Genomic DNA, 14,831 nt, shown 5'->3' with positions numbered 1-14,831 from the left:
GCTGATTGACATTATTACGCCGGAGAACTACGTCTCTGATTACACGCGCTGATGCACACGCATATACTGCGACTCGCATGCAAACACGTCTCAGCAGATCAGCGTATTTGTTGTGATGCATTTTGTTTCTTTCCGTGAGCTAATAACATTAATAGAATATTAATGACCCAATAAACCCATTCGGCTCCTCATGAACTGTTTAGTATAGCAATTTGTACATACTACTATTTTTGCAGTGTACATAGTATGCAAGAGATATAACCTGCTACGAATGCCAAAATATGCAGTGTATACTAGATGTATGTATGCTAGAATTTCATTCTAAACACGATATTTGTTCAAATATGCTGTGTCTGAACAAGAGGAAAATATTAGAGACGTGGGAGAGAAAACTGATGAGAACCAAATGCTTGTTGTCATACTACGCACTCATCTAATGGTTTTTATCCTCCCTCTGCCTTAAACTCCTTAAATCCCCCTCATTATCCTCATATAGCTGTACATTATGGAGTCAGTCAGTGCCAGCCCTGTTTCTATGATTTTCATTGGCATATTCCTTCTTAATGCAGCCCTGTGTTTGCTTGGTTCTGGATGCTTTGTTTCGTTTGAACGGAAAAAATTCCTCCGGATTAAGTTTGTTTTTCTCTTTGTCGACCGATGGTGTTTTTAAAGGAATGGTTCGACCTTGCTTCTCCAGCAGAACAGATTTGGAGAACTTTAGCATCACATCACTCGCTCGCCGGTGCATCCTTTCAGCGGATGGGTGCCGTCAGAACGAGAGTCCAAACAGCTGATAAAAACATCTCAAGTAATCCACACCGCTCCAATCCATCATTTAATCCATCAAGGCATTTTAACTTTGCTTCCGGTCAAAATACATTTGCAGTAATGCTTCATCCAATGTATGTGTTTTCAGCTGTTGGTCTGTCTCAGAGGGCTTCAGGAAACAGTGTTATGTATATTCAGCCAGCGATGATGAGATGATCGTATGAGTTTAATGGTTATTTTTCTCCTCTTTCAGCAGGTGACTCCAGCCACAAAGTCAGTACCATACTGATACTTCTTTCATTGTGTGTGTGTGTGTTTGTGTGTGTGCGTGTGTGTGTGCCCCAATAATTTTCCTTCATTTCAACTTTGAGAGTGCTTTGCTTTTTTATGAATATAACAAACACAGTGAAGAACCACTTTAAGTATTAAACTTTAGTGCAACTGGGATGTTCTGAAGGATCACCATGTTCATGCAGCCAACTAAGATTAATAGTAGTACTTTGTACTAATATATTTAAAATAAAGCTGATCCCTGCTGAAAAAAACACCATCACAATTATTATTATTATTTTCATGGAAACTGTAATGGACCCTACTGGTAATTGCTAACCTTCTATTAATCCATATATGTCCCAAAACACACTATCCTACAGCTAAAACCCTTATTTAATGGTTAAAAGCTGATGGTTAATATGTGTAATAGTAGGCAGCAGTGGAAGCCATTAGAATTTTCTGTGATGTTTCTGTTTTTATTTTCAGCAGGGATGTAGCAGTAATGACTTTTAAAGCAGAGCATACTCAAGCTAAGCAAAGCTAAGCAAAGCTGGGGTTGTGCTTCGTTGTTTCTGCTGTTTATATGGCATGAGTGCGTTGACGTGCACGTTATGTCCATCTGTGACGTGTTGCATCGCAGTGGTCAGGTGGTCTTCCGTGTTGAAGTGCAGTTTGTCAACGCTCTTCCGTCCCAGGCTCCTCTGCGCTGATTTACCGACAGCTTATGAACGTTGTTCGTGTCCGTACATACGGGCTTCGGTACGACCAGTACGTCCCGGACGTGGAAATGTTTTTCTGAGAAAGACTGGGTCAGGTTCTTCTCAAACCTGTTGCTTGTATTCCATTCCACGCGCAGCGGCGCCATCTTCTGGTCTCGTGCGTTTATCCTACTCATTCATTTCATTTGGAATTTTAAATCCCAAAAGCAAAGTCAACTCACGAACTTAATCTTACCACTTTTTTTACGTTTTAAAAAGACGTTTTTCCTCCAGAACCTTAAAAGACGCTTCCGGTGTTACCTTGCGAAGCGTTACCATGGTAACCAACTGTCCCAATACCATAGTAAATAGCCTAGCTACGTTATTCTAGCAAAACTGTGCAAACACACTTCACACTCGAAGTCACTGCTATAATATAAAAATGACAGAAAGATTACGAGGGCATCTCATTAAGGTGTTTTGCATTATTAACAATAACTGTTATCTTAACCATGGTTTAGCACGGTGCATTTATTTTATTTAAAGCCTTTGCATTATGTGATGACAGTTTTATTTATTTATTTGTATTTTATTCTTCATAGCGGTCCTCCAGCTGTGTTTAAGTGAGTACGTCTGCAAAGCGTGCGTTCCATCAGTGAAACCCTTCTAAAAGAGAATGAATGACTAAAATGTTTTATCTTATTCCTTTTTTACGCCTCCATCAGAAAACCCGCAGCGAACAGGTAAAGAAGGAATAACCAGCAGCGCCTCAAATGCTTAGCTGCTTTGTGCATTTGATAGGCAATGCAGTTTTTTTGCATATTTTTGTTGAACTGTCCATTTTATACGCAGCGTGATTTGATGTAAAAGACACTGTTTGTTTGTGTGCACAGAATTCCTCGTAAACCCATCACAGAAACGGACATTGAGTTTTATCATGTCCCGACTCACGGTGACGCCAGCAGGAAACGCATCATGGAGGACACAGAGGACTGGCGCCGCGGACAGGAACTTCACAATCCCGCTCGTTCCGTATCCTGGCCCAAATCACCGGCACTGAATCTGAATTCGGTGAGAGTTTATTGCTTTTTATAAATTGATTGCTTTTTAAACGCTACGTTCCTTTTTAACATTTTTCTTGCAATGCATTTATATTATTTCAACAGTAATAATAGTTATCAGATAAAACATGCCAGTCAGGAAATAGTTTTTCATTCAAATAAACTGTTGAATAGACTTTCCTTCTTTCTTGTTTCACAAACGAGGCCCGTTGAAAACCGTCAACACTGATTGAAATTGGCATTTTATTTTAGAATTTACGCTGATTTAAATAACCGATATCTATTTTGAGCGGAGAAGCGGTTGGGAGAACGTGAGAGAGCGAGAATGTTTCATTTTGCCTCCGTGGCTTGAGAGCGTTTTGTGTTAAATCTCTTCTGTCTGTGTTTCAGATCGCTCACAGGAGGCCGAGTCGGCAAAGAAGACCACAAAGTAAGTTACTCTGCTCGCCAGCTGCTTTGGGAGTGTGTGTTTTTTGTGTTTCCGCGTGATTCTGGCATCCCGTGGCCTGGAAAGCACTTGCTCTGGTTAACCGGCATGTGCCGATCACTGACGCTTTCCACAAAATACTCTTTTCTTATTCCTTAACAAGAGGTCATTAACAGGAAGTGCTAAGAAAGTGTTGGTTAAATATCACATGAGCTTGTTTAATTGATGATCTAATTGTTTTTTAAAAGGAGAAGCTTGTTGAAATCAAGTATTACACTGACTTAAAAAAGTTTTCCTTAAATCCTTTATATATACTGCTTTATAAAAGTAGTTCAGTGCATGCCTTGTAAGACACCTTGCATGATCTTGTTAATAGTTATAATATATTACAATACTTATCTATTCATTATTACACCTTTAGAAGGTGTGATGCATTAAAACATGACAAAACTTAAGATATTAAATTACAACCAGGTTATTTATGAAAATGTAATGCATTATGATACGCACCTTTATAATGTATTATACAAAGGCTTCAAGTGAATAGTACGTTTTTTGAGTATCATACAGCATGTATTTATGGCTTATATAGTAAGATTTAGTCTGAATATGGAGCTAATACCCAAGAAGGCGAAAATGCCTACATTTTATTCATATTATTGGTTTGCCGTTGACTTGCCTTGTTTTTTGTGGGTGAATCCATGGTTTGTGAGGCTTCTCTTTTGATTAATATCATGATAATACAGTTTGTTCTGTACATCTTTTATGCGCATTTGAGTTGGGACAGAGATACAGGAGTGAGTTTAACTCGTGTGCAGTGGCATGGTTTACAGCATCCCTGCGCTGAACACATTCAGTTCTCTTCATACTCTCTTTGTTTCTCTTTTTTTCTCTCTCTCGTTCATTCTCTGTGAACAGGGTAGTGAAGATCAATCCTAAGATCGGACCTAAATATCATAAACTCAGAGACTGGCACCATGGAGTGTCTGCTCGAACCCTTAACGTCCTCAGCCTGGTGTAAATGTGTGTGTGTGTGTGTGTGTGTGTGTGTGTGTGTGTGTGTGTGTGTAAGCGGGGCTGTGTGGGACGTTTCCATGTTGGAAACTGAAAAGAGACTGTAAAAACAGGGTCAGAATTGTCAGAAGAAACAGCAGCATGAGTAGATTTAAAGTGTGAGGACTCAACCACACATCTCAAACTCTGTTCTTGTGGATTTAGTGATTTTTATTAGTGACGTTTATTAGTTGCATTACAGTGTTGTATCACACGTGTGGCTTGGATCTTATTTCCTTTCTGTGATCTTTGAGCGTTTGGGTTTTTTGATTCCTATTTAAACATTTTGGGCTCAAAACTACACGGAGCATCTGTCGAATAACACCTGAAAAAAAAAAAAAATCATCTCATCTGTCCAATACATTTAGCAGCGTTTATGGTAATGCACTTCTATGGTGTTCTGTGAGGAAATGTGCAGCTTATATATTGTAGATTTTAACTATTAATTTTTGTTGAAATAATTATTTTTCTGAACGGAAATGTATCTAGTTAGTTGCATGGTCATGACCCAAGTTTTAAATGCAGTTTTAATTGTTAACAGGTTTATGCACTGTTGTTATATTTTCAAAACTGTGTGTATTTGAATTATTATTTGGTTTTCTTTGGACTTCGGTGTAAGTGCATTACTGTAAATGTGATATTTACTTTCCTAAAATGTATTTTTTACACATTTTATTGGTATTTTCTACGACAAGCCTGTCACAGATGCTGTTCTGCAAGTTTTAAACCCAGAATATTCTATTAAACTCTAAATAAACACGATTTATTTTGATTTATGATTTGATTCCTTCCTCGCGTAGTCTTCCTTATGGAGAATAAAAGTGGCCTGTATTTTCTGAAGAATTTCTATTGTGTATTTTCTGCTTATTTGTGTCGGTGTGTTTATTTCCCTCAGCAAAAGTCATGACGTTTATCCTTTCGGTTATGCAATTAAATACAAGTTAACCAGATGCACACATTTTAGTGGGTCTTTAAAACAGGAAGCATATCCAGTAAAGTGAAGCGATACAAAAACGAGGAGCTGTTTCTATTAGTATCTCTCTTAATTCACAGTTCTAGGCAACATAAAACAGAATTTGCATATTTAACTTGTAATGTTGTAAAGCATTAAACGCATTCAATGAGAAATCGTATGACAGACGTATGTTGCTCAGGAGGGAGAGATGAAATTTGCACAGTTAGACATTGTGTATTTATCAAAATTTCAGCAGGGTTAGGGTTGACTGAACTGCTGCAGCCACTAGAGAGCAGCACTATTCTTTCTTCTAAGATGTGTTTTTTCATGCATCGTTCAGTTTTGGGCTATTTTGCTTCTATAACGTGATTCTTTCAGACTAATGGAAGACATCAAAATACACACTTATTTGTTCATCACATTTTTAAATATATTTTTTACTTCACTTCACTTCAGCAGCATACGCCAGACTGTACATCCGCCAGACTTTATCGTTTTATTATAATCTATATTCTAAAAGGTTCATTTATGTGATCGACATACCTTTTCAGAGAACGTGGTGAAAGTCTTTCTAAACATGTTTTATATGCAGCAGCCGTGGGAAATGTTATGATCTATGTCTATATGTCTACATATGCGTCGTGTATAATGATAAATGGGCTCAGATCACGATGATCAGGTTCACACTGACAGATTTCCACTGCTCGTGGATGTGTGTGATGGAGAACTTCCTGTGTGCTTGCCGATTGCTCCTCTCTCATTCGATTAGCCTGCTGTGCTGCTCCACTCTGATTGGATTATTTGCTGTGTAATGAATCTGATTGGCTGAGAGCAGTAACGATCCTCCTTATAACTGGGGAGACCTGTGTCTGTTTTCTGTTGGACCTCAGTGTGTCTGTGTGGATCTCAGTTTGTTCCCTTCATAGAATAAAGTCAATTCAATTGTGTGTGCTGTATCCTGCTGCCACCATCAGTTTTTTTTTTTCCTTTATCCTATAAATTTTCTCAGATCATAGAAAAATGTGGTAGCATTCGTCTACAGATGTCAGATGATCAAGTTTCACTGATAAAAAATAACCAACCGTGCTGAGTTGGTACGGTACTAAAAACTGTACTTTAAATATATATTATTTATTTTAATTAGTGTTTAGCAATGCAGTAAAATGTATCCATAATATAATGCATTTATTCGAACTGAATTCTTTCAAAAAGTAATATTTATATATTTATATCACAATTTATATCACATACATTTTATATATATATATATATATATATATATATATATATATATATATATATTATATTTATTTTTATTTATATTTTTAATTTTAGTTAAAGTTTCAGTGTTTTTGTTTTTTGTGTTTATATATTATTTATTATTTTTTAACATGTTAGTTTTAATTTTATTTATTTATTTGTTATATCATTCCTTCAAATTATTTTCTGAGTGAGGGCCAGCGCTAAAGGGCCAACGTTTTGCCAGCAAGCAAATTCTCGTGGGCCCTGCGTTGGCAGCCCGCTGGGGGCCCTCGCGGACCCGTAAAGCGCCGCCACAGGCTTGTTTGCAGGGACGTTAAAATGATCCTCGAACCGCAAAACAAACACACAATGCTGACTTCATTTTCATCACTAGATCACTAAGTGTGCACACTTCTTTTCTGACATTTACTGTACGAGTGTGGAATATCTCATCAGCGTCCAGATTCAGAACCGAACGGTGGTCGTTTCGGTATCTATGGCTGGCGTTTCCATAACATTCAGTCTCCAGGGGCTTGTAATTAGACAGGAGAGATTGACAGAGCGCAGTTGTGAGGCAGAGAATCAGGGTGGTACGGTGCGCGAGTATGAATGTGCCCGTTTGTGACGGCCACCCAAGATTTCTACGTGCTCAGAGCCAAACTTCTGTCTTCCTGTCCATCAATATTCACTTCCTGCCTCGCTAAATTTAAGCTGCTGGACAGCACAAGCAGACCTGCTGTGTGTTTAATGAGCGTTGTGATGGAATGTCTGTCTGTACTGTAGGTACAGTAGAAATGAGCTGTGTTTGGCGTGACTTTGAGCTCTGTGTGGCTTTAGCTGTGTGAAGTGTAGCATGCTTCGACGTCACGTGAAACAGTTTGCAGTGTTCAGCAATTTAAGCATTAGCTGACCCGAAAATGAACATTTTCTGAGAATGTGCTCAGCCTCGGGCCATCCAAAAAGTAGATAAGCTTGTTTTTTCGTCAGTGTAGCATTACATCACCTGCTCACCAGTGGATGCTCTGCAGTGAATGGGTGCCGTCGGAATGAGAGTCAAAATGAATCACAATAATCCAGAAGTAATCCACATCACTCCAGTTTATAAATTAAATGTGACACTGAAGACTGGAGTGACGATGCTGAAAATTCAGCTTTGCATCACAGGAATAAATTATATTTGAAACTTTATTAAAATCGAAATGACAATATTTGGCAATATTTCTGCGTTTATGTTCATCAAGGCTACATTTATTTATCCAAGAAATACAGTAAGACCTTTTTTTTTTTTTTTAAATTAGTCCAAAATATCATAACATGCACTCAGTATGTGCGTCCCAGTTTGCGTACTTGTACAAAATAACCTAATATGATTAATACACTACACGGTTGAGTACATGGAGTCTATATATATATATATATATATATATATATATATATATATATATATATATATATATATATGTATGTATGTATGTATGTATGTATGTATATATATATATATATATATATATATATATATATATTTGGGATGCAGCTAGTGTGTTTGCAAGTGTGTTGTTTGATTCTGAGGCTAAATCTGGCACATTTCATAAGGTTTCATAAGATGCGGCGCTGTACAGTACATCATGTGCAGACAGATACAGTACACAGCGGGCATATTGCATTCTTTACTAAATTATTAGTAATATGCAATTTCACTTGCACTCTTCTTGTTTTCCCTCTGTCATTATGTCTCTCTCTGCGTGTTTGGTGTCTCAGTGAGGAGCTGGATGAATCTCAGCCCAGCACCCATGTCACCTGTCCCGTGAAGACCATGATGAAAGCCCCGGGAACACCCGTCAGAAGCACAGCAGGTAATAATATCACTCTCTCCTGTCCACAGACTGACCAAACCTCCAGTTCAGACAATTCACCAATTCATATATATGCTCTGGTGAGTGTTTGTGCGTGTCTTTGACAGGTCTCATCACTCCCACTTTTGGCGTCGTGAGCAGCACTACTCCTTTAGGCCCCGCCTTGGATCGTCCCACGCCCGCCCGCACCCCAAAGACGAAGCCTCATTGGTCCAGATGGCAGAACACATCCCTGCTGGAACACGCACTCCTGTGTGCGCTCACTGCGACACGATCATCAGGTACACACACTAGCAGTCAAGTGAAAAATCTATTTTTGTATTTAAATTAGATTTGTCCAAAATAAGGTATACATAATGCTGCCACCTACTTTCGGAACATAATGTGTATGATTCTCTGCAGTGCTGTCTAGGTTGCCCAAGCAACTCATTACCTTTTTCAGATGCACATATGCACAATATAAAAAATGCAGAAAGCAAAATGAATGTGATACTTAAAAACATGTTGAACCACAGCTGGTACTATTGCTTCGTTGTTATTGTCAGCTTTCCAGTTTTAATTTAACAAATACTGACATTGAAAGTTTGTTTTCTAGCTCACTATTACAGGACGTCATATTCATAGAATCATAAAGTCATTTAGTTATTATTCATAATGATTCATTTCCTCACAAGTGTTCATATGACCTCTCAATTACCCTAAATCTGCTCCCTGTGATTCTGTTCTAATACATAGTGAGCTGCCTATGTAGTAAACTAAGCATTAATGGTTGCAAAGTAAATAAATAAAAACAGATGGTAAGAAAAACAAGAAAATATACTTTTTAAAATTGTATTAATTAACATACAATATCACTATGATTATTACTATAATTATCATTAATACTTTCTATTGAATTAATTTAACAGATTTTTTCTAAAAACATTTAATGATCATAAAATGCTATATTTAATTATTATTATTATTATTATTATTATTATATGTTGATATTAAAAATTATATTAAGTATAATGAATGAATGAATTAACGAGCTATTGAGATATTATATAAACATTGCCTTTTCCTTGAAACATTTGTATAATTACTATGTAATATTTTGGTATAATTAATTCAGTAGCAAACTGTGACTATTTTTCTTGACGTTTTTGTGACAGACCCGACTGAGCTGTACACAGCAGGCAGAGCTTCTCTTTCTCCATCTTTCCTCCATCCGCCTCTCTCTCTTTCAATTTGAAAATGGGATGATTAGCTTAAGAGCGATATTTAATAACAATAGTCACTCTAAACTCACCTCTTACTTTCGCAGAGCGAAAGAAGGCCACCTTATCCAGTGAGAAACACACAACCCCGTGTATAACACACACCAGATATCACACACTCACGGCGGCAAACGAGATGGGAAAGCTTTTACTTGTGTGTGTGTGTGTGTTTGCGTGAGAGACAGTAATTAGGAATAGGCCTCTTCTGACAGAGCTTTCATTTAGCAAATGAAACCCTGAGTATTTATTCCAGATGGGAGTAAACGTTACACCAGACTCTCTGTTTCACCTGCACGCTGAATTACATCTGAGATTCAGATCTTCGCCGAAGCCATTACTGATTACAGATGAAGTGTGTCGTTTACGCGCAGCTAGTGGCAACAAAAGGAATCGCAGAGTGTTTGTTTCCGGCTTTACCTGCCTATTTGAATATATAACGCTCTCTGATTTAACATACTGTCTACAAATGTGCAACCCATTGAAGGTTTCACTGCACGGTCCATATTATTTTTGGAAATTCAGCCAGTTGGAAAATCTGGCTAATTTGGGTTGTCGGTCTCGTACTGTCTAGGTGGGCTTTTCTTTGCCAGAGTAAACCACGTATTGGACCAAAAACTGCCCTGTGTTACAACACGGCATTTAACCACTGCATAACGCCACAAATCATGCTGCTGTGTCGTGTGTTTTATCCTTCGCGTGCGTGCGTGTGTGTGTTTCAGGGGGCCGTTCCTGATGGCGATGGGGAAATCGTGGCACCCGGAGGAGTTCACGTGCGCTCACTGCAGTGTTTCTCTGAGCGAGCTGGGGTTTGTGGAGGAACAGGGCTCTGTTTACTGCCAGCACTGCTACGAGGAGTTCTTCGCCCCGACCTGTGCTCGCTGCCAGTACAAAATCCTGGGGGTCCGTGACCGTGTGTTTCACGAACATAAAAATACACTCCACCTCTAACTGCATGCTTGAGCTTTTGCCTCATTTATACAAACGTATTAACAAACAGAGAAGCATTGATGTGTCTTTTAGGGTGGCCTTGTCATTCTCCTCTTTATTATAAAGCGGATGAAATGAATGCTTCATTCTGTAATATTATAGCAATGATGCTGAAAATTCAGCTTTGCGTCACATGAATAAATTACATTTTAAAATATATTACAATACAGAGTTGTTATTTTAAATTGTAGCAACACTTTACAATGTTATAGTTTTACTGTGGTTTCGATTAAATAAATCGATTTTTGGTGACCGACTTTTGGACTGCAACTGCATAGGTTAAGATGCCGATGTTGTGTTTTAACAGGAAGTGATCAGCGCGCTCAAGCAAACCTGGCATGTGTATTGTTTCCTGTGTGCTTCCTGCCAGCAACCGATAAGAAACGATACTTTTCATCTTGAGGATGGAGAGCCGTACTGCGAGAGAGGTGTTTGTCTGTCTGTTACTTTCTGTACACTTCTGTTATTTTAAAAATGAGCTAATGGTATTTTAAATCACTTAAACCCAATATAAAACTTTCTGCATTCACTCTATATTGTAGTTTCGTTTCAAGACATTAACTGATCATTTTTCCCCAATAATTACTCACACAATAATCATTTAAAGAGTTAATGAAGAGTTTTATCTCTCTTGTTTTGAGTTTTCTTGTGGAAATGTATTTCATATAAAATACAGCAATAAAGTTAAATATTATTACAATGTAAAAAAAATGTTTTGTATTAGAATATGTTTAAAAAATGTAATTTCTTCTTGAGATGTAAAGCTGATTTTTCAGCATCATTACTCCAGTCTTCAGTGTCACATGATCCTTCAGGAATCATTTTAATATACTGATTTGCTTAATTGCTGCTCTATATTTTTTGTGGAAACCATGATATATTTTTATTTTTCTGGGTCCTTTGACGAACAGCAGCCTTTATTTTAAAATATAAATATTTAGTAACCTTATAAATACCTTCACCGTCTGCCTTTACCTGCAGAACGGAAGCATTCATTTATTACAAATATCTTTTATTACAAATATAGTATACTATCCAGATATTTTTTTTTGCTGTGTACTCATACATTATGGCAACGATTGTCACTTTCAAATGTATTTTAATTAGATCTACAGAAAGCATCTCGGGGCTGATGTTTTAATGGTTGTGTTAATTGCGTGTTTAGATTACTACGGTCTGTTCGGGACGGGCTGCCGCGGTTGTGATTTCCCGATAGAAGCAGGAGACAAGTTCCTGGAGGCCCTGGGCGGCACCTGGCACGACACCTGCTTCGTGTGCTCGGTAAGTGTGTGTTCAGGCTCAGCTGAGAGTGTTTGTGTGTTCACCGAGTGTGCTGTGTGATGAATGTCCGCTGTGTTCTCTTCAGGTGTGCAGCGTCAGTCTGGAGGGACAGACCTTCTTCTCCAAAAAAGACAAACCGCTTTGCAAGAAACACGCTCACGCTCTCAAAATATAAGAAAAGCGACTGTTGAAGTATTAGAAAAAAAGTTAAAGAACACATATTTACAAAGATATGAATGACACGTACTCAAAGGAAAAGCCATTCTGATGTGGTTTGAATGAAGGAACTTTTTCAAAAGGTACATGTTTGTACCTAAAGGGTCCATTTTGATACTTTAAAGGTACATATTAGTACTTAAAGTGTGCATATTGGAACCTAATAGGTACAAAAGTGTACCTTCTGAAAAGGTACCGCCCCGGTGACAGCTTTTGTACCTTTATTTCTGAGAGTGAAGATGGTTATGTGTGAACAGCACTTTGGAAGCTTATGTTGGTGTTATTTGATCCAATTAAAGAAGTAGTTTTTCTTTTAGAAAGGGATAGTTGTCGTCATTTAGATTTGCTTTCCCTCGTGTTCTAATCCAGCTTCTTTCTGCTGTTTCAGCATAGAAATTGATTCTCAAAATAAGAAACAGCTGCTGATCCCCATCGACTTCCCTATTATGAACAATAAAAAAACATGGAAGTCAACAGGACAGCAAACTGTTTAATATCAAAATATCACTTGTGTTTGACAGTAGAAAGAAGCTGGACTGGACTTGTAGTTTAAGGTTAGTACATTTTTTAGTTTTTTATGTTTAGTTGAAAAGCCATCTTTTGAATTTCCTCGCTTCATTGAAAATTGTGTATTACTTTACGAAAAAAGGACCAATGAGAACATTCTGAAGAAATGCACATAAGTTTATTTTACATAAAATGCTGCAGTGATGATGTTTTTTGTAGCCCAACAGGATTTTTCCATTGCATTTAGTGTTATTGCAGAAATGAAGCAGTGACTGTCAAATGTTTAGGATTCTTACACGTTTGTTCCCCAAGATGATCTTCACAAACGAATTAGGAACTAAACAAAGGCTATAAAGGATTTATGAACGGGTCACATGACGTTTCATAACCTTTATGCTTCTGACAGCTCTTTCAGTATTTATTATAAACACAATAAGGCTGTGAAAGCGGACTATAGACTAGGTTAGTTTTTCTGATGTTCAAGACAGGTTCAGATAAAACGAGCGGGATGTTGCTGGTGTGTTTTATGTTGTAGAATAAAGTGTGAAAATGTCTCGAGCTTATGTTAATCACAGACTTTATTTCAGACACTACATAATGGTCGAGCTGTAAGTGCAAGAAAAGGACTCCTTCTGGCAGGGCTCTATCGCCAAAATATTACGAAAAGACATACTTTTTCACACACTTATATAGCAAACTTCACAACGTAAGGTAATGCCATCTGAGTGCTTCGAGAAGTATAGAAGCAAGTGACATGCTGAATAAGGAAATGATCAGCTGTTCTTATAGGAATTATGCTACCAGTATTTAAATGAAGAGATTTACAGCAGAATATGAACTTATTTTATGGTGCTATTTTAGTCATTTTCACAGCCTCTTTCAAGCCACGCTGTAAAGGGGAATCGAAGGGAAGTGTATTTATTTCTATGCGATAAGGGCAACTTTGCGTTTACTATATTGTGCGTTGAAAGCTTGTTTTTATGCCTGTTTTACGTATTTTGTCAGTGATAATGAAATATTAGATTTGCACTTTCAATTTCTTTATTTGTAAAAGTTCAAAAATTCCCGCTTTTATACAAGTTTTAATAAAAATCAAATGCTAACACGTCTAACGTCTTTTACCTCTTTTTTTATTATTATTATCAATTTATGTGGAGAATATGTTCGGTGAGCTATATGGAATTTCATTCTCTCTATTTCAATTTAAGTATAGATTTACATGTTTACATGTTTTCAAAGCGGCATATCTCCCATGTTTGCTGTTAAGCAAACCCTTTAATAGAAACTTCAGAATTTGAATTCATCCTGAAGCATTTGTGCTCCAGACATGAACGACTCCTTAAATCTTTAATCTAAAAATAAGCGATATATCTCAGATTTATACTGAGGGAGTGACTTGAATCTCTCCACAACGCCTTAGCAACTTTGTAGCAAGCATTTTCTTCAAAGTTTCGTGTCGTAGTGAAGCGCTGTGTGCATTTCTCTCTCTCAGGTGAGTGGTTTGGCTGTAATGGAAGTAACTAATACACCAGCACATGAGCTCGGGGGTCACGACCTCTGCCTAACACATGAATGAGACATTCACTTCGGCCACAAAGAACACCTTCTCTCGTTTTCAGTCTTTTCTCCTCGTCCTCTCTCTTCACACTAGTCTGAGGGGGGTGGCTCAATTCATCCAAAGATGTGAAAACTGCTTATCTAACCAAATTATTTTAGGTTTTTGATAAAAGTTCGGTATTAGGTAGTCCTACATTGATTCGTGGTCCTCTTTGTTTACATGTGAGGTCCTTCAAAGCATACCACGGTGTTTCAAGAGTATCTCACGGCATTGCCTTTGTCTTTGTGGTTTAATTTTTTGAATATTGGAGCATGTTGAATCAGTGATGATGCTGTTGGCTGACAATGATTTAAGAAGAATATGCAGGGTTATATTATAGTTAATAAAACCTAAAACCATAATAACATTTTTGTTACTTGAAATAAAATAAATGCTAATTAAAATATAGGCTATATGTTTAAAAAATATTATAAGGCAATATTATTCTAATTTTTGTTTAACTAAATAACTAAAACTAAATATAGTAATAATTAAAAATAGATGAAATCTTATCAACGTAATAATAATTAAAAAACCCCAGAAAAATACTGGTTAGACTAAATAAACTAATAAATAAAAATAGATAAAAACTTGTCAACATAATAATGTTAAAAAAACCTGGTTTAACTAAAATTAAGGTAGAAGCAGAAAATA

General features: G+C 37.2%; 1 protein-coding gene across 1 annotated transcript in view; it reads left to right on the top strand.

Moving 5' to 3' along the window:
- Positions 1-12,171, top strand: part of pdlim5a (PDZ and LIM domain 5a) — a 34,659-nt gene extending 22,488 nt beyond the window's left edge. The window contains 11 exon segments of the mRNA XM_043240243.1: positions 2,465-2,482; positions 2,633-2,733; positions 2,736-2,810; positions 3,191-3,230; positions 8,236-8,330; positions 8,438-8,509; positions 8,512-8,611; positions 10,309-10,489; positions 10,884-11,004; positions 11,742-11,857; positions 11,943-12,171. Of these exon segments, the coding sequence (XP_043096178.1) occupies positions 2,465-2,482; positions 2,633-2,733; positions 2,736-2,810; positions 3,191-3,230; positions 8,236-8,330; positions 8,438-8,509; positions 8,512-8,611; positions 10,309-10,489; positions 10,884-11,004; positions 11,742-11,857; positions 11,943-12,032 (1,009 nt within the window). The 3' untranslated portion in view covers positions 12,033-12,171.
- Positions 12,172-14,831: the final 2,660 nt, after the last annotated feature.

The sequence above is a fragment of the Puntigrus tetrazona genome, chromosome 5 (genome assembly GCF_018831695.1).
Source record: "Puntigrus tetrazona isolate hp1 chromosome 5, ASM1883169v1, whole genome shotgun sequence".
NCBI classification, from domain to species: domain Eukaryota; kingdom Metazoa; phylum Chordata; class Actinopteri; order Cypriniformes; family Cyprinidae; genus Puntigrus; species Puntigrus tetrazona.
This window is presented reverse-complemented; position numbering and strand designations above follow the sequence as displayed.